This window comes from Pleurodeles waltl, chromosome 9 (assembly GCF_031143425.1).
Source record: "Pleurodeles waltl isolate 20211129_DDA chromosome 9, aPleWal1.hap1.20221129, whole genome shotgun sequence".
NCBI classification, from domain to species: domain Eukaryota; kingdom Metazoa; phylum Chordata; class Amphibia; order Caudata; family Salamandridae; genus Pleurodeles; species Pleurodeles waltl.
The window spans coordinates 987,797,354-987,825,107 of NC_090448.1; the positions used below are offsets into that span (position 1 = coordinate 987,797,354).

The 27,754-nt window shown below is 44.5% G+C and overlaps 1 protein-coding gene across 1 annotated transcript in view; it reads right to left on the reverse strand.

Annotated features, from left to right (window-relative positions):
• The window catches only part of ISCA2 (iron-sulfur cluster assembly 2), a 41,611-nt gene extending 14,316 nt beyond the window's left edge, over positions 1-27,295 (reverse strand). The window contains exon 1 of the mRNA XM_069208489.1: positions 27,200-27,295. Coding sequence (XP_069064590.1) covers positions 27,200-27,288 — 89 coding nt within the window. The 5' untranslated portion in view covers positions 27,289-27,295. The remainder of the gene's footprint in view (positions 1-27,199) is intronic.
• Between the last annotated feature and the right edge of the window lie 459 nt (positions 27,296-27,754).

Here is a 27,754-nt window from a genome sequence, read left to right on the forward strand (position 1 = left end):
TTATCACCTGGCTAGTCCAGTTCACAGAGAGGGGCGTTTTGCTCGCTTGATGCAAAAAGACTTTCTGGTTTGAGTCCATCCACAGACCCACCTCAAATAGGTACTGCTTTGGTATCTGTTCAAAAGGTGAAGAATTTGCAATTAGAAATCCTTAGCAGAAGAATAAGTCAATTACTTTCACTAACACTCTTTCTGGTAGAGACAATCTAGCCACAGATTCCTCACAGACTATCCCATCTTCCCCATACTGTGACCGGATGTTTTCTGTTAATAAGATCCCAAGTCTAGGAATCTGCACACCGCCTACCAATTTGCTTTTGGGGCTCTGCGTCGGGGGTGCAGACAGTCTTGAAAACAACTCACATCATTGTGTGGGAATGGGGCCTATATGTGTCCCACACATCACTTCTGAAGTGGAATAGTGTCTGAACAGATCCGCAAGGCTCCATCTTTTGGTGCACAGAGGTACTGCTGAAATCTTTCCGGATCCAGACTGATGACTGGGCAGTATTGAAACGGTGAGGAATCTGCAGCTAGATAGGGTCTCTACAAGAAACAGAGTTATCCGAAAGTAAGATAACTTGTTCTTTTCACTTTTTCTTGAGAAACAGTTTGCCTTTTTCCTCCCTTATTTGCTTTGTGAGAGGAGTTTAAATTCTGTCTTTGACTGCAGTCGTAAATGCTTTAGAAAGGATTTATGTTAAAATCTCGAATCCATAAGAAACCAATTTCCATGAAAAATGTACCAAACAACCAACCATGAATTTGGGGGGTTAATTCTAGTATCTATCCAAATTGCAATGGCCATCGGTTCTACAAATTAAGTGAGCAAAATTGTGAAAGGTGCCATACCTGCTTAGTTCCTCCACGTACTTCAAAACTGCCTGCCTCTGATGTATTAGTAATCAGCTTAATAGGTGCTCCCTGATACAGACCAACTAGAGTCTTAATGACTGGACTGGGGGAACCTGAATTTACCTAAAATACCAAAGATAGTTTCTCAGGCCACCAAATCAAAAAGCTTTTCAGCTTCTAGTAAAAGTACTGCTGCCAGGATCTATTTTGTATTAAACACATCTAAGTTTCCATTAAAAACTTTGTGTTGATGTGAAGTAAACACCCTGTGATAAAGCCATTCTGATCTTTATGGGCCAATTTGGTAATTATCTTATTGAACCTAACTGAGATAGTTTCATTAAGATCTTATAATCATTAATTCAAGAGAGTGATAGGGCTGGGCTCAACAGGATTTTTATCTTTCTTTAAAAAGGTGAAAACTGCCCTGTCATTCAAGAAGGGCAGGATTGCCCCCACCACCCCACAAGCAAGAATAAAACTAGCTAATGTTAAAAAAAAAAAAAAAAAAAAAAGTGGGTTCTCTTCATTAATGAAGATCTTATAAAACTGAACAGGGTATCCAGCTGGCCCGCAGGCCTTCCCATTAGCTAGGTTCTTATTCGTATCAATTCATTCTGGAAGTGTAAAATGTTTTAAAATCGAAATTATATCCTTATATGAAAGACGTGGAATTGGTAATGCTTTAAGAAATGTATGTAATTCACTCATATTAATTGGCTAAGTGAACACAAAGCAGCAAGTAGTTCCAGAGGAATGTGAAAAGCCCTACAAATCTGTGGTTACCTCGGGTATTTCATGTAGTTACTTGAAAGAGTAGCAGACGCTGATTGGCTAGACATGAAGTGTGGGGAGGGGGTTGAAAGAGGGCTTGTGTGTGGGGGCTTAAAACAAAGAGTCATCTGAATGCGGTTTGTGGGAGGGATGTTACCACACGGTCTAGGGATGGGTCTGTACTCTACTGGTTGGGTAGCCACAGAATCGTATTATATAGGAAGGATCCTTTCTAAGCACCTTTGAGGCAGAGAAACAGAGTCCTAAACTGGAGAATGAGAAAAGAGGGACTAAAGGAAGCTACTTGGTGCAAAGATGAGAGATATTTGAAAAAGAATCCTTATTTAAAAGAATGGGATAGTGCTTCTTCCAGAGCAATACACGGGGTGAAATGAAGAAGGTAGTGAGAGGAGCTGGTATTGGGAATACATATGGGCATGCAAGAAACTGAAATTAGGTATTAAAAAGATAAAGAATATCCGATCACCACACCAGGAACTGAGGTTGCGCATAATGCCAATCTTAGGAATCGGATGGGGCCTAAACCCTGATGACAAAATGAAGATCAACCCATTAGAGGATGATAATATTAATCTACAAATATCAGAAAGCAGCAACACACAGAGGGAAGTATCAATGGTGAAGACTGCTTTACTTACTAATTATTAAAGAATATATGCAATCCCGCCATGAAAGCATCATCATTATTCATTTGGAAAATTACCTCTTAATACTGGACTATTACGTAATTACAGAAAATAAATCTATAAGCAATCAGAACCACCAAAATAAGTTTGCTAACTATACATGGTATATAACTGCTTTGCGATCCATGAAAGGAGAGCTTAATTGCCTCACAAAGTGTTGTGCCCAGACATGCAATTTATCCTCTCACAAGAATTAATCGCCCTAAGAGCAGCTAATAAAGCAAACTGCTGGAAAGAACAAGCATTTGCAATGCAATGGGTCTTGCATTTGCTCGACTTAAGCTATTAGCGTTGTAAAGTCCTAACCAGACTTTTCTTGCCACAAACTGAAAATAAAAAGTAATACAGTTGTACATAAGCAAGCCGATTTAAAGCGCCACACCATGAGCATGAGCGTGAAGGAGCACACAAAAGGAAACAGAAGTTCACTCACAGTCAAACATATCAGCAGTTATGCAATTATCTATGTAACAGGGTCAATGTCATGCAAAGTGCTTGACTACTGCCCAGCGAGATTGCGCTGCGTAGAAAATAAAAAGTAGTCTAGAAGCCATGAGAAAAACGTGGAGCCTTGTATGTTTTCAGTAGTTGGCCGGTGCACTCAAGGAGTGCTGAACATCGGGAAAAGGCATGATGTATGCATGCTTTTCACAAATGAAATTAAGCGATTTTTAAAAGGCAAGCTCACAAACCAACAAAACTGATAGGCGTGCAGTGGGCGTGGTTAAAAGTCCACAGAGAGATAACAGCAGGCTAGAGTGCTTGCACGCTCGACCCTAAAAAGTAACATCAGAAGCAAAACAGTGGCACAACATGAATAACTGACAGTATTACAAGACACATTAAAGTTCTGGGGAGTAATTTGTGGTCCAGAGTAAGTAGAATTATTAAATAACATCAATGCGGAAACATGAAGACTAGCTACATCTATCGGAGCTATAGTATTGCCCACAGGTTAAATCGGGCCTACTTTGTTGCCTTATACACCGAATTTGGACATCACAGCAGAAATGATCACCAGGGTTACAGCTGCCTCTAGAAGCAATAGAGCCACAAGGGCCTTAGGATGTACTCATCTCAGTTTTTAGAAAATTCTGAACAATGGAAAGGTCCACTGTTGCATCCGAATAATGCACTTTTGGTGGAGAAAACAAATCCCAGATTCAAAGAAGGGGTTAATATTATATCCATACAAAATAAGGGTTGTGTAAGCAATCCTCAAAATGATAGAACTATTGCATTACTAGATAAAGATGAAATAATCCATGCTTGGTTACTATTAGAGGAATTAGAGGACTGGGTCTCCTTAAGAACATTCTATCATTACATCACACAGGCTTTAAGAATGGGTTCCAAGATTTCCAAGACACTAGATAACATCATCGCAATCAACTTTAAGGCCCAAAAAGCGTGGGCACAGGGTGCCTCGTTATATGCTCTTACTTGAACTTCAATTTGACTGCATTTAATAGAGTAAACAGAGCAATTCCTTGTGGGAACCTATGAGCATGAGTCATCCCAGCAGCCTTGTTTTCAGCCATCCTTTTGCAGTATACAGACTTTTGGGTAAAGATGAAGATCGGAAACAGCACCTCAGTAACGGCACCACTTCTTTTGAACCTTTATACTTCTGGCTTAATAGCTGCCCCGATGAAAACAAGACCCCACCCACAAAATAAAGTATTGTACATATACCTGCATTCCATATGCAGCTCATGCAGTACTACTTGATCACACTAACATCGAATTACAGTGGACACTCACATTATTCCATCCATAAAATTAACAAAATGAGCTAAAATTCGAACAAAACAAAGAATGTGCATTTTGGTAAATCCAACTTTACATATTTGTGGTGGATTGGTGGACAGCAAATTTAACTGACAGACTCGTTTGCATCTGGGCACCTGGCAGAACAGAAAATTGGGTCATAGAAGTCAATTGTTAACAATTCAAAATTGTGCAAGTTTCTGCAACTCCAGCTACAGAAAGAATACAATCATTTGAATATTTCAGAGGGTTATTCTGCCCTAGACCTATTGAAGGTGATGTTTATTCCTGCAATTACCTACGGATCACCTACATATGGAGCAAAGTGTCTCCGATCTAGAAAACAAGATTTTGTCTGACATTCGCTTCGTCGCTGGGATTCCAAACAGTATGCCTGTTAGTCAACTAAGTCTTGAATTTGGCCAGTTAGGAAAATATTGTTTGAAGGTGAAAAATTCACTTTCTGGGTCATTAAAAAAATTTGGAAAGAGCTATGTGAAAAAAACCAAAATACATACTAAAAATGGCATTTTAAACTTGCAAGAAACATTTTAGTATTATGGGGTGATGGTGAATGGAAGAGTAACCTACAGTTTAATGCCTTTAAGATTCTGGTTAGAACAGCTGCAACTGAACGGTCCTTTTTCAAGAATACTGAGGATCTGTTAAATTTGTCACAAGGTAACTGGCTATCACCATCTCAGAACTATCTAAGAATGAACCTGAAACAAGCTATCAGATGGAAGTATATGCGATTTAGGTTTGTATTTCTTCCACTCTTAAATGTTAAACCTGGATGGAAATTGCAAAGCTCAATGCCTTGTAAATGCTGCAGAGGATGTGGCTGGCATCTATGTCTGCATCTATTTGATCTTCCTAATGAAATTTAAAGATGTGTTTCATCAGGTTGGGTGTGTGCACTGCTAAACCAGCCATAACCCATGCTCACAAGGATCTGACTCAAAATTTATCTGTACACTGGTAAAGCTTCTGGGCTGGTAGTCAAAGAATTGGACAAATATGATGAGGTAATACTTTTGACAGACTGGGAAAAAGTAATTATTTGCTCGATTAGTAAGGCTGCTCTTAGATCAGATACGGCACAACACTTAACAAGTAAACCCTGACCTTAGGCCAGACATAAGCAAGGTACACAACTGAGACTTTTCAGTCTATCTTTTGACTAGTAAATGTACTACACTTTAATCAAGGTTTGAGGTCATGTAAATAGGAGGAATTCTACTAGCATGGTCTTATTCCTAGCTCCATGTAAAGTATTCATTTTTATACCTACATTTATAAGTCTATTTAGAAACTCTTTGCAGTAATGCTCCTTATGACTTGCAGTAAACTCAACAGATATGTCTAAAGCATTGTACTGCAACTCCCTTTTCCTGCCACTAGTCCAAACCCACAAAATAAGCACTTTAGGGACCTGTTGGCATTTTTAGATATGTATTTGCACTGAACTTTACAGAGCAAAGCCCAGGATATTAAAGTGGAGTAATTTTGTAGATATGTCCCTTAGCACTGTACCTTGCTTGTCAACGACCTGTGCTAGATTGCATCTTTTAGAAGTACATTTCTGAAGAAATGGCACACACAATATGAGGTGCTTGAAGTAGAAACATTTAAAACATGGTATTGCACTTTTCATTCCTGGTCTTACATACTGTATATAATAGTTATGAAAGCATTGTAGGGACTGGTTAACTTAGATTTGCAATTGTGCCACAATTTAGCCAGAAAGTTTAAGTTGACTGTCTAGAGTAGCAAAGATAGTGCTTTATGGATCTTTTAGTTTGTTTTTAGATTTGTAATTGTACTGCAGCTTATCTAGCCATGTCCAGGTTGCTCTCAAGTAACAGGAATCATTGTTGCTTGCCCCACTGCATTGTCCCTTGTTTGCCAATTGCAAGAGCTAGCTTCCATAGATGTGTCGCTTGAAGAAACTGCTTGTTTTCAATCTCGTCATAGTATTGTATTTTAATAAGCTGTTTTTGGCCGATAAAACCAGCTGTAGCTCTAATGATTGATGTGATTTTGTGAATTTCATCAGGGCACTGGAATGTTGACAGAACACTTAAACTGATCGTACTGTAATGCTGACTGAACATCTGAAATTATTTAATCAAGCAAAGAAAGATTTTATTTACTTCACATAATAACAATTTTAACCGGTACGGTGCCTTGGAGGAGGTGATCTCGTCCAAGGCACCGGTTCCCGGGTGCCTTGGACGAGATCACCTCGTCCTGCACCTGGGAAATGGGGGGGAGGGGGGGGGAGCGCTAGCGCTCCCCCCATGAGCCCCCTACCCACACCCCCCTTACAGCGCGCCGACGTCATCAAATATTGCTGAGGGACGCGCTGGAAGCCATTTGCTTCCAGCGCGTCGAGAAGAAAGGAGATAGAAGGTAAGTCCTTTCTTCTTTGGGGGGAAAACAGACACAGGGGGAAAGGAAAGGGTTTTTCCTTTCCCCCTGTGCCTGTTTTCAGTGGATTCCTGCTCCACGATCGCGGGAGGGGCCCGCGATCGTGGAGCAGGAATCCCCACTAGGCACCAGGGAGTTCTTTTAGCTGTTTAGATTTGGGAGCGACCCCTTGGGCAAGGGTCGCTCCCATGTGGGACTAATTTTTTTCTCAATTTTGCCCCCCCCCCCCCCCCCCCCGGGGCAGATCGGCCGATTTTTCGGCCAATCTGCCCACAGGGGGGGGGGGGCGAAATCCACTAGACACCAGGGAAATCATTTTTGGCATAAATTTTAGGGAGCGATCCCTTGATAACGGTCGCTCCCATTGGGGGCACATTTTTTCCGTATTTCGCCCCCCCCCCCCCCCCCCCGGGGGCAGATCGGCCGATTTTCGGCCAATCTGCCCCCAGGGGGGGCCGAAATCCACTAGACACCAGGGAAATTATATTGGGCATGTATTTTAGGGAGCGACCCCTTGGGCAAGGGTTGATACCATTGGGGGCTAATGTTTTTTCTTATTTCGCCCCCCCCCCCAGGGGCAGAAAACCACTAGACACCAGGGAAATTATTTTTTTTGTTTTAGGGCAGCGACCCCTTAGGCAAGGCTCGCTGCCCCGGGGGCAATACTTTTCCTATATGTTTTGGCCCCCCCTGGGGCTAGATAGGCTATGTTTTTGGCCGATCTGGCCCCCGGGGGGGTCGAAACCCACTAGGCGCCAGGGATTGTGAGGTGTGTGTTTTGTGTGTTTGGGGGCACCCCTTGGGCAAGGGTCGCCCCCCCAAAGGGGGGAAATTTTGTATTGGCCATCTCTGCCCTCCCTTGGGGGCAGATGGGCCTATTTTTGTAGGCCCATCTGCCCCCAAGGAGGGCAAAAACCACCAATACGGCAGGGATTTTTTTGGGGGGGTTCCCCTTTATTTGTTTAGTGCTGGGATGCCCCCTGTTTGCCCCCTTTGGCAAGGGTCGCCCCCTAAAGGGGGCACAGAGCTGTTGGCCATTTCTGCCCTCCTTGGGGGCAGATCGGCCAATTTTTTTACCCCCATCTGCCCCCAGAATCCACTTAGGCACCAGGGATCCTGTGTGTGTGTGTTTTGTGTGGGGGGCGGCACCTTTGGCAAGGGTCGCCCCCCCAAAGGGGGCACGTTAGTGATGGCCATTTCTGCCCACCTTGGAGGCAGATCAGCCTATATTTTTTAGGCCCATCTGCCTCCTAGTGGGGCAGAAGCCACTTAGGCACCAGGGCCAATTTCTAAGTTCTTGGTGGGGGGATGTTTGTCAACTGGCGAAGTATTTGTATTTGTGATTATAACAGTTTATTTCTTCTTTTTGTTCTAGTTCAAAGCTTTTGCTTCCTTTGCTGTGGATCCTTGCGGTTTTGGCAGTAGTTGTCCTGCAGTTTGCATAGTTGCATGTTTTAGGTAAGTGAAAGCAATTTACTCCAAAGGAGTGCTGTTGACATGCATGAATGTCATGATTGTAGGTGGTGTACTAAATGCAGTATTGTGTGTGAAATTGTCCTTAGATTTGAGCACAATGATAATTGTGTTGTCATATATCTAATTTGCTTTTTTCTTTTTAGTGGGATATCATTGGTGATTGCTGTGTCTGTGCAGAGTAGTTGCTGGTGAGTAGCTTGTTCAGGCAAGTGAGTGGTATAGTTTTTTTAGTACATAACTCTTTGTGATAAAGCTACACTTTGTTTATTACTTATTTTAATGCTAGTTGTTGTTGGCAATCCATTTTTTGTTAGTGAGGATCATGGCTAGCCGCAGAGTGACCGCTCAGCAGGTTGTTGGCATGCTCTTTGAGTCGTCTTCAGACCATGATTACGAGACTGACTCTGCATCTGAGGCAGAGGAGGAAGTGAGAGATTCTGGCAGCGAGTTTTCTGTCCGAGAGTATTCTTCTGATGAGGAAGCTACTCTCAGTGCAGATGAAGGGCCTGTTTTAGAGGAGGACATTGATGTACCAAGAGTGCAGCAGCCTGGGGCTGAAAGGTTTCCCATTAGAAGACCTGTCACCTGGATTGCCCCAAACATGGAGCAGCCACAGTTACCTGCATTTACTGGTCTCCCAGGGTGTAGAGTCAATACGGAAAACTTTTTGCCTGTCCATTTCTTTCACTTGTTTATGGACGATGTATTTTTGGAAGAGATTGTGGAGCAGACTAATTTGTATGCAGAGCAATATTTGAGGGACAACGCTGCCAGACTTAGGCCTCAGTCTAGAGCTACTCAGTGGGTTCCCACATATCTGGAAGAGATGAAAAAGTTTTTAGGTTTGACTTTTTTGATGGGGTTGATCAGGAAGCCGTCACTGGCTTCTTATTGGTCTACTAGTCCCTTGATGGCAACGGATATATTTCCTGCAACTATGACACGTAATCGCTATTTGCTTATTCTTTGTATGCTGCATTTTGTAGACGATGCTTTAGCCTTGCCACGAGATCACCCTGATTGTGACTGTCTTTTTAAGATTAGGCCTGTCCTTGATCATTTTGTAGATCGGTTTTCAGAGGTCTATGTTCCAGGCAAAGAGATAAGTGTGGACGAGTCTTTGGTCCTTTTCAAGGGGCGTTTAGTTTTTAAGCAGTACATTCCTAGTAAGAGGGCACGGTATGGGATTAAAAATTGTATATGCTGTCAGAAAGCAGTACAGGATATGTGTATAATTTCCGGGTCTACACTGGTAGGGATTCCAGTATTGACCCTCCTGGTTGTCCGGCCACTTTTGGAGTTAGCGAAAAAATTGTGTGGGAACTTGGTTATACGACTGTTTAACAAAGGTCACCATTTGTACGTAGATAATTTCTGCACTGGAGTGCAGTTGTTCAAGGAGTTGTTTAGAGTGGACACTGTTGCTTGTGGCACAATCCGTTTTAACCGGAAAGGCTATCCAAGGGAGCTTGTCTGTAAAAAACTTGAGAGGGGACAGTGCAGTGCCTTGCGGAATAATGAGCTGCTAGGTCTGAAATTTTCAGACAGGAGGGATGTGTACATGCTATCTACCATCCATGATGAGAGTACTTCCCCTGTGACTGTTTGGGGTCAGGTTGCCGAAGTGCGCAAACCTGCATGCATTTTGGACTACAATAGGCACATGGGTGGTGTTGACAGAGTAGATCAGAGGTCAGAACCTTACGCTGCTCTTCGTAAGTCTTACATGTGGTATAAAAAGTTGGCCCTACATTTATTTCATTTGGCAACTTTTAATGCTTTTATTGTGTTCAAGGATCGTTCACCTGAGTCAAGGATGACATTTGTTAAACTTCAGGAGTCAGTGATAGAGAGCCTTATTGTGGTGGAACGGGCAAAAGTTCCTAGAGTAAAAGTGGTGGAGGAAGTGGCTAGATTGAAAGATCGCCACTTTCCAGATCACATTCCTCCCACTACCAAAAAAGACTTGCCCACAAAGAAATGTAGAGTATGTGCTCGGAGATCAATCTGGAGGGAGAGCCGGATGTACTGCCCCGAATGTCCTTCAAAGCCTGGGCTGTGTGTGCCCGGCTGTTTTAGAAGTTACCACACAAGGAAACATTTTTGGGGAATACCGTGAGCGTAAACTGCCTGTTTTATATTTTCATATGTTCAGTTTCACGGTTGGCATTACTGTCATGTATTTAGTTAGAGCTTTTGTGTTTGTAGTTTTGTACTTATTTTATAATTAGTTAGTGGTTTCTTTGTAAACAAAAAAAAAAGTGATGGCGATGTGCGTGGGGTGGCGCTTGGCTGGCGGTATGGGTGGGGTGGCGCTTGGCTGGCGGTGTGCGTGGGGTGGCGCTTGGCTGGCGGTGTGCGTGGGGTGGCGCTTGGCTGGCGGTGTGCGTGGGGTGGCCCTTGGCTGGGGGTGGTCGTGGGGTGGCGCTTGGCTGGGGGTGGTCGTGGAGTGGCGCTTGGCTGGGGGTGGTCGTGGAGTGGCGCTTGGCTGGCGGTGTGCTTGGGGTAGCGCTTGGCTAGCCGTGCCAGCCAAACGCCAGTCCACACACTCAACAGCTGGTGTGACTGCTGTATCAGGCATGTGGGCGTATGAAAGTGATGGGCCCTTGACTGGCGCTGTCTGTCGATGCAAGTGTTGTAATGTGCTGGGCCCGTGGCTGGCGGCGTGAATGGTCTTGTGCATGTCATGAATGAAAGGTGTGTGAATGGACTGTAAAGCGGTTGGTGCCTTGCTGTGGCTTTCCAGCTCACGAGCTGTGAGTCACTGGTTCAGTTTTTTGGCCTTTCAGTTATTACCAGTGCATTTCACTTTTGTGAAATCTCCTGTTAATAAAATTTGATCTACTGAACCATCACTCACCCTCGTGCAAAATCCAACCAGTATGTGTGGTACAAATGACAAAACCTGCTCCGCTGTAATCAGACGTCGCAGCACACTTGTGACATGCTAGGTGTCTCAGGTGGGACCCCGATGATGAAGCATGCCACCAACTTGGTTGGTGGGTGACGGGTCTTTTTCACATAACCCAAGTGCGTTTCTTTTCACAATTTTAGTGTTTGGCACATCACAGACGTATGTAGACACATCAAAATGATATATCACAAAACTACTTGTGTTTGGGGGGTGGAGGCACCTATGTTTTTGGACCTGGGTGCGGCCTTCGTCTAGGGAAACCTACCAAACCTAGACATTTTTTAAAACTAGACACCCCAAGGAGTCCAGGGAGGTGTGGCTTGCGTGGATTCCCCCAACATTTTCTTACCCAGACTCCTCTGCAAACCTCAAAATTTGCTTAAAAAAGCATATTTTCCTGACTTTCGTTTGTACGATCAGCACAAAATTCCTACTCCCCAGCGTTCCCCTCAGTCTCCCAAGTAAAATGACACCTCACTTGTGTGGGTCCCCAAAACAGAATCAGCCTAAAGATGTATAAAAGAAGAATATGTGCTTATCAACTCGCTGTAGTATCCCCATAATCTGTACAAGTTTGTGGCCTTTTTCTGTTGCAGGCACCTGGCCCACCCACACAAGTGAGGTATAATTTTTATCGGGAGACTTGGGGGAACGCTGGGTGGAAGGACATTTGTGGCTCCTCTTAGATTCCAGAACTTTCGGTCACCGAGATGTGAGGAAAACGTGTTTTTTTAGCCAAATGAGGTTTGCAAAGGATTCTGGGTAACAGAACCTGGTCAGAGCCCCACAAGTCACCCCATCTCGGATTCCCCTAGGTCTCTAGTTTTCAAAAAAGCACAGGTTTGGTAGGTTTCCCTAGGTGCCGGCTGAGCTAGAGGCCAAAATCTACAGGTAGGCACTTTGCAAAAAACACCTCTGTTTTCTTTGGGAAAATGTGATGTGTCCACGTTGTGTTTTAGGGCATTTCCTGTCGCGGGCGCTAGGCCTACCCACACAAGTGGGGTATCATTTTTATCGGGAGACTTGGGGGAACGAAATTTGTGGCTCCTCTCAGATTCCAGAACTTTCTGTCACCGAAATGTGAGAAAAATGTGTTTGTTTGGCCGAATTTTGAGGTTTGCAAAGGATTCTGGGTAACAGAACCAGGTCAGAGCCCCACAAGTCACACCATCTCGGATTCCCCTAGGTCTCTAGTTTTCATAAATGCACAGGTTTGGTAGGTTTCCCTAGGTGCCGGCTGAGCTAGAGGGCAAAATCTACAGGTAGGCACTTTACAAAAAACACCTCTGTTTTCTGTAAAAAAAAAAATGGGATGTGTCCACGTTGTGTTTTGGGGCATTTCCTGTCGCGGGCGCTAGGCCTACCTACACAAGTGAGGTATCATTTTTATCGGGAGACTTGGGGGAACATAGAATAGCAAAACAAGTGTTATTGCCCCTTGTCTTTCTCTACATTTTTTCCTTCCAAATATAAGAGAGTGTGTAAAAAAGACGTCTATTTGAGAAATGCCCTGTAATTCACATGCTAGTATGGGCACCCCGGAATTCAGAGATGTGCAAATAACCACTGCTCCTCAACACCATATCTTGCATTTTGGAAATACAAAGGTTTTCTTGATAGCTATTTTTCACGCTTTATATTTCAGCAAATGATTTACTGTATACCCGGTATAGAATGAAAACCCACTGCAGGGTGCAGCTCATTTATTGGTTCTGGGTACCTAGGGTTCTTGATGAACCTACAAGCCCTATATATCCCCGCAACCAGAAGAGTCCAGCAGACGTAACGGTATATTGCTTTCAAAAATCTGACATTGCAGGAAAAAGTTACAGAGTAAAACGCAGAGAAAAATTGCTGTTTTTTTCACCTCAATTTCAATATTTTATTTTTTCAGTTGTTATTTTATGTAGGAAACCCTTGTAGGATCTACACAAATTACCCCTTGCTGAATTCAGAATTGTGTCTACTTTTCAGAAATGTTTAGGTTTCTGGGATCCAGCATTGGTTTCACGCCCCTTTCTGTCACTGACTGGAAGGAGAATGAAAGCACAAAAAATCTTTAAAATGGGTTATGTTCCAGTAAAATGCCAAAATTGTGTTGAAAAATTGGCTTTTCTGATTCTTGTCTGCCTGTTCCTGAAAGATGGGAAGCTGGTGATTTTAGCACCGCAAACCCTTTGTTGATGCCATTTTCAGGGAAAAAACCACAAGCCTTCTTCTGCAGCCCCTTTTTCCCCATTTGTTTTTTTTAAAACCACATTTTCACTGTATTTTCGCTCATTTCTTTGCCTCCTTCAGGGTAACCCACAAAGTCTGGGTACCTCTAGAATCCCTAGGATGTTGGAAAAAAAGGACGCAAATTTGGCGTGGGTAGCTTATGTGGACAAAAAGTTATGAGGGCCTAAGCGAGAACTATTCCAAATAGGCAAAAAAAAGGCTTGGCACAGGAGGGGGAAAAGGCCTGGCAGCGAAGGGGTTAAGGGACAGTTACGTACAAATGTCATGAGTTAAATGCCTTTCTAGGCAAATTTTTTCATATATATCACAAACATAAATTATATAGAGACGGAAACAAGCCAGGAATGATAATAGCCTAGTTGCTGTAAACTGAATAGAAAAACAACCCAAATCCTTTGTGCTGTTGATCAAAATTGAAATGTGGAATGGACACAGACTGTGATTAACTCAGTATACTGACACGGGTTGAGGCATTATATACAAGGAACATGAACCCCAACCTGTAAGCGATTAACTCATATTTAGAGACAGTGAATATGCTGAGTGTTACAGGTACAAGGAGAGCAGACAGTCCATTGAACAAGAAGGGAACTGCCACCCTCACTGAAAATTAAGAGGACCATTTGGGTAAAAGGACCTGGACTCCACTACCACACGGGTGCCCATACTCAGGATACTCTGGCGCCTGGGAAGGATGTTCTGCTGGCTGGTTGTGGAGGAGATGTGCAAGATGCCCTCAGTAGCAGGAGTAGAGAACCAGGCAGAGGACATAGCTAGTGCAGGGAGCAAGAAAATCCAGTTCCCCATACAAAGCGCCCCTTTAGAAGACAGGCGGCTAGGACTGCCCATAAGGAGCAAAACAAACCACAGATGGAGAAAAGTGGCCAATCAGGGCCAGAATGATGCCACTTTAAAGAACTGCCTTTTTAAAAGGAAAAAAAAAACAAGTGTTTGGTGCTCAGCCACATTGCAAGTATTCTCCCGGTGTGGCCCAAGCCCCTGGGTGGCTGTGCCACGTTAAATTCTATAATTTATTGGGGGAGGAAACATGTATTTGACCCCCCTCTCCTGAGGCATCATTGCCCCTGGGTGACCCATGGCCCCAGGTGCCAGCACAGCGATTGTGGGTCCCATAATGCCCTGTGAGGGGGTATTTTGCATACTGGACTGCTTCTGTGGTGCCTTAAAACGTAAAGGGGCACCACCAACGGGTGGCACGTGTCTTGTGGGGACTGCAGGAGGGGCAGAAGCCGCCAGGAATGGTTTCACAGAAGTCACCCTACCTTTCCCAGAGAACTGAATCCTTGACCCAAGAGAGGCTTTTACTGATTTAATTAACTCCAGGGCAGGACCGTTTTGCTCTTGGTCTCTGGAACCAGAAAGGACCCTTGTGGCAGGTATTATGGCTACAAAAACTGAAGAAAGACTCTGAAACACAAATTCAAATTGAAGTGCTTTAATAAAAAAAAACTGATGGTGACCAATGAACATTCACCATTATGAGTGCCACTGGTTATTAATATTGTGCTTACTGATTTTAATTATCAGGTTCAAATATGACGTGTGGCTGAATTCCAATAATGTGATGACACCCTGACAAAGTCAGTAGGCTTGCCTTACATATGCTGACACCCCTTATGTGTTACAATAACAGAGGATAACACGTGGCTATTTTTATTAATATGGTGACTACCTGACAAAGCCAGTGGGCCTGCCTTATATTGTGATGCTGCATCTGGTATAGGTGGGGGTATTGTAAATATGGTGCTCAGGACCCACTAGGGGTGAAGTATGATAAGGGTGTCAACAAAGGAACTTTCATCTACCTGAATATATACATTTCTAATTTAATGCATAGCATTTATGTTAGAAATTGGGTCTCCAGTTGGCAGAGGTTTGCACCCTGTTCAAGTAGAGACTACAATCCTAGTCAGGGTAAGTCACAACACAGCACAAATTATCCTGTGCTCACCCTCTGGTAGCTTGGCATAGAGCAGACAGGCTTAACTTAGAAGGCAAAGTGTAAAGTATTTGTGCATAACCCATACAGTAACACAGTGAAAACACCACAAAAATACACCACACATGTTTAGAAAAATAGATATGTATCTGAATAAAATATGATGAAAATGGCAAAAATCCCATATGCACAAGTGGATATATCACTTTTTAAAGGTTTAAATGAGTCTCAATCCTTAAGAACCAGCGGTTATGTCCTTGTAAGACACAGTACATGGGATGCGTAAAAAATAACGCCGCACAGGAGCTGGTGCGGCACAAACGGTACGTTGTTTCTTTTCATACTGCCAGGAGATGTGTCGATTTCCAGGAGAGCAGCCTTAATTTCTCACTGTGATGCGGGGATCTTTTGATGCCCAGGGATGATGCGTAGAGAAACCTTGACGCGCTGGTAGAAGGAGCAGGCACTGCTTTGATCCAGTAGGCGATGCGACGAATTCTCAGCCACAAGGCAGGCGCTGTGTCGATTTCTGCAGGCGTTAAGTCGATTTTCCAACGCACTGGGATTTTCTTCTTTGGGGAGAAGTCTTTGTGGCCCTGAGACATCAGAAAAGGAGGCAAGCTCAATCCAAACCCTTGGAGAGCACTTGTGGGGAAGGCAGAGTCCTTCCAGCAGAGTCACAGGCCAGCAGGCAGCAGGGCAACAAGCAAGGCAGCACTCCTTCTCAGCAAAGCAGTCCAGATGAGTCTTTTGGGCCACCGGGCAGTCCCTCTGACAGAGTCCAGGTGTAGATCTAGAAGTGTCTGATTTAGTGGAGTCAGAGACCCAGTATAAAAGCATTTGAAGTGGGGGAAACTTCAAAGAGTGGTTTTAAAGTGTACAAGTTCCCCTTTCAGCCCAGTCCTTTCTGCCAGGATCCCTGTGAGGGTGTATCAGTCCTTTTTGTGTGAGGGCCAGCCACTGGCCTTTGAAGTGTAAGAGAGCCCCTCCACCCTTCCTGCCCAGGGAGACCCATTCAGTATGCAGATGTGACTGAGTGTCCTGCGTCTATGGTTGTCTGGGTGGAATGCACAAAGGGAGCTGTCAACCAGCACAGACCAGATGTGAACTGGAGATAGGCTGCAAGGCACAGATGGCAGTAAGTGCAGAGAAATGCCCACTTTCTAAAGGTGGCATTCATAAAATAGTAATATTAAATCCAACTTCACAAGTAAGCAGGGTTTGCTATTACAATTTTGGCCATTCTAAACATGACAGGGCTACTCCTTCCAGATCAGAATCTACCACTTAAAGTATATGAGGGTAGTTCTAATGCTAGTCTGTGAGAGGAGAAGGCCTCACAATAGTGGAAAACAAATTTGTGATTTTTTCACTACCAGGACATGTAAAACACATAAGTACATGTCCTGCCTTTTACCTACATAGCACCTGGCCCTACGGGTAACCCAGGTCTTACCTTAGGGGTGACATATAAAGAAAACAGGAGTTTAAAGCTTGGCAAGTAGTTTTAAATGCAAAGTTGGAGTGGCAGTGAAACTGCACACACAGGCCTTGCAATGGCAGGCCTGAGACATGGTTAAGGGGCTACTTAAGATGGTAGCACCATCAGTGCTGCAGGTCCACTAGTAGCATTACATTTACAGGCCCTGGGCACATGTAGTTCACTTTACTAGAGACTTACAAGTAAATTAAATATGCCAACTGGATAAGAACCAATGTTACCATGTTTAGGGTAGGGAGCCCGTGCACTTTAGCACTGGTCAACAGTAATAAAGTGCGCAGAGTCCTAAAACTAGCAAAAACATGGACAGAAAAATGGAGGGAGGCTGGCAAAAAGTTGGGGGATGACCACACTAAGGCTGCCAGGTCTAATATGTGTCCCCCCAGGTGAAAGTAGGGAGAGCTAACCAACCCCTTGGGAGCTCTGATCACTAAGGAGGAACAATCAGGAGAGACCATCAGCAGTGGCATGGTCAGTCCCTGGACGATGCTCCATCGTAAACTCCATCCCCTGTAGGGAGATGAACCACCTCAACAGTTTAGGATTTTCAACCCTCATCTGCATGGGCCACCTGAGAGGCCTGTGGTCCTTCTGAGCCCAGAAGTGAGTCCCAAACAGTTATGATCTCAGCTTCTTCAGTGCCCAGACCACAGCAAATGCTTCTCCTTTATTGGCACTCCACCTCTGTTCCTGTGGAAGTAACCTCCTGCTAATGAAGGCTACGGGTTGGTCTAGGCCCTCCTCATTCAGCTGTGCTAAGACTGCCCCTGCGCCATGCTCTGAGGAGTCTGTCTGCACTATAAATTCCTTGGCAAAGGTGCTGTGCACATGGCTTCCTTAAGGGAATCAAAGGCTTTATGGCAAGTCTCTGTCCACCTCACTGACCTGGGCTGCTTCTTAGAAGTCAGCTCAGTTAAGGGGGCAACCATGGTGCCACATCCCTTAAAAAACCTCTCTAGTAGCCAGTGAGGCCTAGGAAGGCTCTCACTTCAGTTTCGGTTCTAGGTGGTTGCGAAGCCATTACTGTTTCAATGCTGGCTTGTAGGGGCTGCACATTGCAACCACCTACCAGGTGTCCCAGATACACCACAGAAACCTGCCCAATCTGGCACTTACTGCCCTTGATTGTCAGTCCTGCATTTTGCAGGGCCTGGAGCACCTCTTGGAGGAGAAGCAGGTATTCCTCCCAGCTGGCACTGTAGACGGCAATGTCGTCTAAGTAGGCGGTACAGAACGCCTCTTTCCCAGCCGGGACCCTGTTAACCAACCGTTGGAAGATAGCAGGGTCATTTTTCAAGCCAAAGGGCATCACCAGGAATTGGTAATGTCCCTCAGGGGTTGAGAATGCTGACCTCTCTTTTGCACCCTCAGTCAATGACGATCTGCCAGTACCTTTATGTCAAATCAAAGGTACTGAGGAATTCAACAGCGCCTAGCCATTCAAGGAGCTCATCCACGCTGGGGACGGTGTGTACATCAGACTTGGTGAAGGAATTGAGGCCTCAGCAGTCCTCACAGAGCAAAAGTTTTTATTTAGCACCCGGTGGGGCAGTCTTTGGAACCAACACCACTGGGCTTGCCCAGAGTCTGTTAGAGGTTTTAATCACCCCTAAAGCTAGCATCTTGGCAACTTCCTCCTTGATACTGGCTTTCACCCTATCTAACAACCTATACATTTTGTTCTTCACAGGGAGGGACTGTCTCCTGTATCAATGCCATGGACATACAGATGTGCGTGTCCAGGGGTGAGGGAGAACAGTGAGGCAAACTGTCACAGCAGCTGGTAGCAGTCATCCCCCTACTCTAGGGTCAGGGAGTCAGAGAGGTTGACACCCATCACCGACCCATCACTTTCTTGTTCGGCGAGGAGGTCAGGGTGAGGATCGCCCTCCTCCTCCACACCCTAATCTGAAGTCAGCATACGCCTTGTGACAGACCTCTCAAAGTCAGGCTTTAATCGGTTTACGTGGAGCCTTAAGAGGTTTCTAGGGGTCTGGAGGTCCACTAAGTAAGTGGCCCCCCCTTACGCTACTTTATCTCGTATGGGCCAGTCCAATGATCCAGGAGAGCTCTGGGTTCCACTGGTTTCATGTCCCATACTTTGCCGCCAGGTTGAAACTCCACCAGAGTGGCCTTCTGGTCAAACCAACGTTTCATCACCTCTCGACTGCCTCAAGGTTGCTTCTGGCCTTTTTCCAGAAGCGATGCATCTAGTTGTGGAGGGCCAACATATAGCTGACAACATCCTGGGGGGTTTACTAGGTGCTTTCTCCCACCCCTCCTTGACAATGCTTAGGGGCCCCCCCAACATGGTAGCCATCGACTGAACCCTACCACTTTCTGGGGCACTACCCTGTACGCAAAGAGAAGGAATGGCAAGAGGACATCCCATTTACGCCTCACGGCCTCAGGTAGGCCATCATGTCCTTCAAGGTTTTGTTGAACCTCTCAACTAGACAACTGGACTGAGGGTGATAGAGTGTGGTGAACTTGTAAGTTACACCACACACATCCCACATGGACTTTGTGTATGCAGACATGACGTTAGTGCCTTTATCAGACACTATCTCCTTGGGGAACCCACACCGATAAAGATCCCCTTCAAAGTTCTGGACACCACAGGAGCAGTCACCGTCTTAAGAGGAATGGCCTCTGGGTAGCGTGTGGCATGGTCCACCTAGACCAGGATGAACCTGTTGCCTAGGGCTGTCTTGGGAGTCCAATGGAGCAATTACATCAATGCCCACCCTTTCAAGGGTGCCATCAACGTGAAGTGGGATCAGTGGAGCCCTCATCTGTTTACCTGACTTCCCACTGGCCTGGCAAGTGGGACAGAACCTGCAGAATGTATATGAGGCTGTCTTCTTTCAGGGCCACTAGAAGTGAGCGACAAGCCTGGCAAAGGTCTTGTCTTGCCCTAAATGTCCTGTCAGGGATATGTCATGAGTCAAACCCAGTAAGAAGGCCTGGTAATACTGGGGGACCACTGCACAGAGGCTGCCCCGGAGCCTTAGGCTCAATATATTGGAGATCATTCTCCCAGTAAATCAGGTGATCTCTAGAGACTTCACCTGCTGCAAGGGCTGAGGCCTGTCACCTCATGCCCTCAAAAGTGGGACACCGTCTGCGCTTCGCAGAATTCCTCCCTGGTGGGCCTATCCTAAACTGGCCAGCCAGCAAGCTAAGATAGGTCATCTAGGGTGGCAATGTCCTCCTGGTTGGCTCAGGGTCCTCCTCCTCAGGGACCCCGTCAACCTCCACCGTAGGAAGTTCTGGGACAGGTTTCCCGCGCCCCTTGCCCCTCTCCTTGGCTGCTGTCTGGGCCATTCTTCCAGGCACCAAACACCCTTGACTCTCCTCCCGGGCAGCCAGGACCATGTGGTCATACAGATCCACTCAAGCAATCCCATCATCTCCAAGTGAGACTTGAGCTCTACCTCCCTCTAGCTAGGGTGCTCTAGGTCATTGCCTAACAGACAATATACAGGCTTGGCAGGATTCTCAGCTACTTTCAGAGTACCAGAGACCACCACCCCCGCACTCACAGGGAACCAGAGGCACCAGTAGATGGCTCTCACGATTGTCAGTAACTATGACTTGGAGGAATGTGTTCAGCAGGACCTGCTCTGTAGACACCAGCTGACCCTTGACAGCAGTCATGCTGGCTCCTGTGTCACGCAGATCCTCCACCTGTTGCCAATTAATGGTAACCTACTGCCTATACTTAGATGTATTGGTAGGTATGTGGGGTTTTGGCACCATATCTGCATCCCCCAGGGACACTAGGGTTACCTCTGTCTGTTCCTCAAAGCTATCAGGGACTAACTCCTTCCCGAGCTCTACACTAGCCAACCCAGGTATCTGCCCACCAGTGGGGGGCTCTGACTTCTTTGGAGATTTGGAGTTGCCCTTAGAGTGACCATACTTTGAGTACTCTGTACACTGGGGATCCCACCTCCCTGCTTGTGATCAAAAAACCCTTTCTTCTTAGGATCAGACTGAAACTGGTTTCCACTATTTCCCTGGGAATTATTTTGGGGAGCTTTAGAGAACTCCTTATTTTTAAGTTTTTCTACCCCCACCCCCCTCCCTCTGTTGGGAACCCTGACCACCTTTGTGGGTGCCCTTCCCACCCAGATACCTTTTTGGACACTCTGGTGCTAGCCCAAAGGTCCGCCTCCTCAGCCAGCTTCCTGACTTTAGGTTCATCATGACTGTATTGTGGTTATCAGGAGGAACCTAGTCACCACTATGAACTTCCCAATGAACCACTGTCGCTGCACAGGATTTGGCGCTCCCAAGATCAAGCATCATCATTTATAACTCACCTTCCACAAAAACAATACAAGTCGCCCACGTGGGACACCACAGTGTGGTCAAAGACACAAGAAAAGGTAACATTTCTGGGACGCAAAGCACAGGTGAATGGCCAAGTATTCAGGCATATGATGTGATAAAAAGGTCAGTGAAGAGAAAGACCAGTTCCAATACTTTCAGTATACTACAATCACGGAAAGAAATCAGTGTGGACTTCTGCAATATGTTTCCTGCTACGCAACAGCTGCTGTTAGGGGTGGATTGTTCCTGATAAGTTCCAAGAAGGAACCGTTTACAAAGCCTCTCTCAAAGCCAGAATATAGAACGCAAAGAAGATTCTGGCCACCCACAGAATTTCATTCATAAGAATTACAAACCATCAAAAGCTCTCCCATCCAAGAAGGGCTTCAGGTGTTACTTAACAGCACTTGTAATTGTTAATTAGCAGTGTACAGCTGCACAATCTGAGATTACAGTGCCTTTTTGTAGCCTGGGAGTATGACTTTCAAAACTTTACCATCAGAGAACAAAGTCTGATTCAGTTTTGTGAAAGCTAGCAAGAGGGCAATTCACATCACACTCACAGTGGATACGATCTAGGTGGGTGCAACATATGTGAAAACCTTGGGACCTTCACTATACACCACGCAGCTAGAGAAACTAGAGGTGTCCCCTGCAATATCGCATATAAAATAGCAGACAGCTGTAATCACCAGCACAAGAATTACAGGTGCAGCTGACTTTTTCTCTTTGTTACTCGTTCTACCAAAATGAATAGTTGGAAAGGAAAAATGAATGGCATGTTAGTCTTCAGAAATGCCTTTGACTTAGACAACGACATACAGATATGCATGCATGAAATATAACAAGGGTCATAATCATGCTATCTAGAACTAATTTTAATCTAGTGAGTGTGGGGACTATGAATGATATCAAGATACCCACAGCATCACAATTTTAATTGTTGGGTCCTTCATTAATTTAAAAAAGGCAGATAAACACTACTTAAGGAAGCTTCTCAAGGAAGGGCAAAGAAACTTGGATTCCATCTGCGATTTGTGCCCTGGAGGTGCAGTGGCCCTATGATGAAGCATGCTACCTAGAGTGGGTAAAAAGTTTGCATGCTTTTTTAGGCCTTGGCTAGACAGCGCTTGCACTGTCTCTTCGAGACATGTTGTATATACTTTGTGGGCTTCGGCCCACATACAGGCTTTCTATTTGCACACTCAGTTGTCATTCTCCTACTCTTTCTTCCCATTTGTCCATGGTATGCACTTGCCATGCCTCTTCCTGTGTTTAGCCCTCCCCGAGAGCAGGCACCAAGCACCGTATCAATCCACTGGTCACCATTCTGCTTTAGGAACTACTTTTTTCTTTGTTGAAAAGCAATTCACACGATCGGTACTCCCTCCGAGCTCTGCTCCATTTCTGTAAACAGGATTGTAAATCTTGTTCTTATCTCACAACATTTGCTGTGCATTCAAAGACAGAGATCAAATGTTAGACGCTGTTTTGCAGGGGTGGTAGTTCCATCCCAAACCCCTTCCCACTTCGATGCTTGACCTGTCCTCCCCAACCCTGCTTGTTTTATTCTGTTGCTATCCTCTCTAAGTTTACCCACCAGTCTGCTTTATGCTGCGAAGCATCGCTTTACGTGTTCCCTAAATGCCCATGTATTTCAGTGTAACTCATATTGTTGCTATGTTGCGCTATATAATTGAGTTGTCTGTGTATTTCTGAATAACTCTTGTTGTTGTTGTGTGGAATACTGCTTGTTTTGGTTTTTTTCTGCCATGATTTGAACTTGATTTGAGCTTCTTTCCCAGTGCTCTGAGCTCTGTTTTACCTCACCCACTACCTCATCGCTGCATGCATTGTGTATGAGCGCTTGTGCAGATTCTCCAAACCCTGTAGCGTCTACACAGTGTTCCTTCCCATGGCTTAGGTGTTGTTGGGGGTTTCTCTTTCTGCCCCCTGTTCAATGTCTGAGAAGATACACAACCTGCTTCCAATAACTCAGAAAAGACCAATCATGGTGATATGGCGTCAAGCTGCACAGTGTTGACCCTGCCCACACCCAGCCTCTTAGCATGGCTGGCCTGGTAGGGCAGGTGATTTCTACTTCAAATGAAATAAAAGCTCAAGCAAGGACAAAACAAGCGTTTTAACTTTGGAAACCTTGTCAAGGTATGAAAAATAACGAGAATTGTAATATCTAGTACATATGACCTGCCAAGTCTATGGATGTTTTTGATGTAATGGAGGTACACAGTTTGTCAAAGGTTTAAATAATTGTAGTTAGAATGGAATGGTAATTGCTAAAATATTAATTATATTATATGATGAGTAAAATTTGATGATTCTCAGTTCAATGAAAACTGTTCTAGCAGACTGACTTTTTCAAAACTTGCCTCGTTCTAAGATGGCGACCAGGCTAAGGTACGTTTGCTATATGGTTCACTTGGACTATCATGTCCCCCCATTCCTCTGGAGTGCACTGTGGGAAGCTTAAAAAAGCCATGGCATATCACTTCTTGTGTTAATACGCAACCTCTACAGAAAGATTCTTCACAGTGTACATGTGCATATTGTTTAATATTATTAACCTTTACCTCATAATTTCTAATGTTTGAGACACTAGAGTACATTTGCTCCTAAATGCACCAAAATTTAATTTTGTGCACAGGAATAAGTGTACAGCTATATATTTGTTTAGGTTTTAAAAGTGGATACCTGATTTTTTGGGATATCCGAATACTTATGGAGGGGTTTATTGCACTTCCAGAAAGAATGTGCCAAGGCGCACAACCTAAAGACACCCCAGAGGCCCTTAAAATAATACGTTATGGGTAATTAAATCACGTTTCTGCCTTTATGGATGTTGTTGTTTTGAGGCCAGATAAACCAAACGAGTGCTTAGGAACTGCAATCTTAAAATGTACTAATGAATCAGAGAACTCAGATATGTATTCCCAGCTGCCCAAAGCCTCTCCTGTAAATCATTGTTTCTGTTTAAGCACATTTATTTGCTCTTTTCAAATACTTTTTACTTGAGTCAACATAACCTTCATATGTGCTGCCTACATGGGAAGATGGACAGTCCCTATGATAGGTTGACCACTTATGCCCCTGGTGTGATATATCACTTGTGTTTGCTTTTTTACCACTGTAGTACATCATCAGAAATGGCTGCCAAAGCCTCTAATTGCCCAACTGATGTATTTTCGCATGATTTGTGTTTTTGCATTGAGCTTGATTAAACATTCTGCATAGCAACGTGGAGCAGATAATAGATGTTTTAACCAATTAAATAAACTACTGATACATTTCATTGACATTGCCAAAGGAAATAGCTCTGAGATTGTTGCGACCTGGTATCTTTGCCAATGCTTGTAATTAATACACTAGGAACAGCACAGTTCGGTTTAGGACCAGAAACAGGAATTTCATCATTCAAATGGCAAAAAATATATATTTTTTTTTTATAGAGGGGCATCCGTTAACCCTTCCGATTAACTCCCTTTTACTCCATCTTTTTTTGTGAGTACTTATCATTTACAAGAACACAGAACGAGCATGGGTAACCCAATATCAGAAAGGACTCCAAAAGGCCAATGATGCATTATAAAAGGAACACAATGGTTTACAACCACTCCCAAAGGGTGCCTAAACTCCTGATGAATACCAATCCATGTGGATTGACAGCAACCCTAGCCCAAAAAGAATGTCGGTCCAACATACCCCATTACTGGGCTAACATACTCATCCCAAATCGTTCTTATTGGGCCCTTTCCACCACTTAGCTGGACCTACGTGAAGACATCTGCAGATCACATAGCCAACACCAATGTCAGGTGCCATACAGGCTTTCAATGTAATAACTATATGACGTTTAAAAAGTGTTAAGAGTTAAACCTATAAACCTGCACAGAAGTGTGTCGCATGTAGGCCTGACATTAACACCAGCAAGGCATAATTCTAGTGTAAGGGGTTTACCAGCTCTGGACCACCCTCCACCACTCCCCCTCCATCTTGATGGATCACTTGCAATTCCTCCACCATGTGGTAGAATCCTACCTCAGAATGTCAGCATCTGGGGCACTCTGAAAATGCACCCAAAAACATACGATGAGTGAGTTTATGGTAAGTTAAGACGGGTGTGGGTGGTTAAATTGCGAGTAATGAAACTATCTTTCCTGGAGACACTTTTTACAAGTTGTGTGGTACTCTTCCAATGTTTATTGGAAATCTCTTTCCCATGGTTGTTTGCCAATTGGCCTCCGATACCTAGGTCATCTGTGTATTGTTATGTGTTGAAATGTTACTCTATTTATAGCTCAAATATGTGCACAGCCACCACTGAGAGCTGGAAGGCAGCAAGTGCCTTTCCCTGCATAGAGGGAGACAAGCTGTAAACGTCACTACAAGGGATGATATATTTCAAATACTTAATTACAATACCTTAATTTAAAAGGGATATAGTGTCATTGGAGGGCGACTCTTTAAGGAGACTATACCCTTACTTTATTCATTGTATATATTTTGAAAAATGTATGCTGTCATATTAATTTAAATCGCTAAGCAAATGTACATCACTTGCTTATGTCATGAGCAACGTAATTATTACTCTTACATTGTTGAAATCATGACAACTATGGAGTGACAGCTTTCGAACGAGTGACTTCGTTGGAATGCCAATTCATTTGAACAAAGGGTTCATCTGGTGAGTCATAGAAGGAGAAAAAAAATAATTGCTGACCAAAATAAAGAGAAATATAGGATGAACAGACAAAACGAGGGTTATCTGAAATACAGGGTGTCCACCTGCCTTACCCACAGGGCTCACAAGCTTATTATTGATGGTGGTGGTGGGCCTAAGCGCTGTAATCGATTCCACATCATGAGCAGATTGGGGGAGGGGTTGGTGAGGGGTTTAAGCCCTCCCAAGTACCACCCATCAGGGTTAAGAGTAACGGATTTTAGTCCTGATGTCCGAATTACCTCAATGAAGTGAAGTAGTCACACATACTGCAGCACCTCTGACCCCCTTAATGTATGAGGCACTACAGGTTATTTATTGTTCCTTACAGTGAGCTAGAAGGTGCAGTGGTTGTGAATGTGATGTACACACCAAAAAAGAAGAAAAAAAAAAAAAAAGAAGAAACCCTTGCTATACAATGATGCAAACTAAACGTGCAATGGGAAACAGTTGATTCAATGTTTATTCCCGTGCCTCGCTGTATTTTATCAAGAATTCAAATATTTAAGCATCGAAGTTTTGACCTGTTTGGAGATAATTTACGGTTGGATCTTCATCAGGACAAGTAGAAGGGATACACCGTAAAGGTTACTAAATTGCGCTATCGTGCCATCAAAGAGAGTACAGAAAAATATCCTCTCCAATAGTGAAATAAGGAATGTAATCCAACTCTTGGGTAAGTATATGGTTCGTCGACCTTCATGATACCCTTGTGCCCGACTGAACTGAAAGGCAGCACCAGCAGTAACGACAGAGGCAAGCAGTTTGTGTTTATGAAAAATGAGACGGCCTGATACAATGGAGCACCAACCAGACCAATGATCAGGAAGCTAGCTGCCCAGGTGCCTACGGCTGCAATCAGTACTGCCTGTACCTCGACGGCCCACAACCTGGCAGTCACCGAAGAAGCACTTCCGGTTGGCACAGGTAAGTCAGGCAGAGCACTGAACTTATCCTGAGCTTATCGGGGTGGGTGTCAGAGGGTTGTTGTGGTATAAAAAAAAAAAAAACATGGACAAAACGAACAAAATGCTTTGTTAATATTTTGTTTGTCTCCTGCCTTCATGTAACGGCATATAAAATAGTGCACACACTATTAAATGCAAGTTAAAATGATAGGTGGCAAACTCACTCGTTGGCCTCGTTCCTTAACATGGTTGCAGAACTCCTAGGTGACATGCAATATCCTTATAATTAAAGGCAGTGGTACTGTATCCCATATATTATACAGTGTATCACATTTTTCGGAAGAATGACAAATGCTGGTGCACCGAAACCGCAGAAATGTCACAGATAGGCAATTTGAAAACTTGGTAGCTATGGGGGAGCGGTCAGGTTTTCACGAGTTTGGTGCCCCTGCCAAGAACTGAAGAGATGTGAATAGACAGGGGTAGGGAACAAGGCTGCTAGGCAGACCATCGACAGAAGCCATTCCTTTTAAAAGTCGAATCCTTCCCTACTACTACAACCACTTCCCTTCCACTATCCCCCCTACCTTTGAGACCAACATAGACGTCGCATAAGAACTCTCCGTAGAACTAGAGCCATCGCCATTTTATCGGTGGCCCGCCCCTTGCACGCCATTGGACGCCCTGACAATGGCCACGCCTACTTGGCAATATGGCTGCCAGTGTCTCAACGGAATATCCCATACTACACTTGTTTTTAGTTTTCCCGCGGAGAAGCCTTAGTCTTCCAAGGAAGAACCATAAGGTGACCACATTTCCTGAGTTATTCACCTACCCGTTATTTACACAAATCGTTCGTGAACTAAGCTTAATGTCCGACGTTGACCTACTCTGCCATTTAACTTCAAAATAGGCACTTCCGTTTCGCGTGACTATTTGTGCCTGAACCTATTCCGTGAGTCGTCTTAGAGTAGGAGGTACTGTTAATGTGTAAGGTGACCTAGGATTGGAGCAGCGGGGGGCAGCTCGACAAAAGTCTCCCACCCAGAATTGCGCAGTGCTAATTGGCTGTGGAATCATTATGTGTCTACGTCTGAGCAAGCCTCTGAAAAATAGCGCGTGCAGTTTGGTTTCATGTTTGG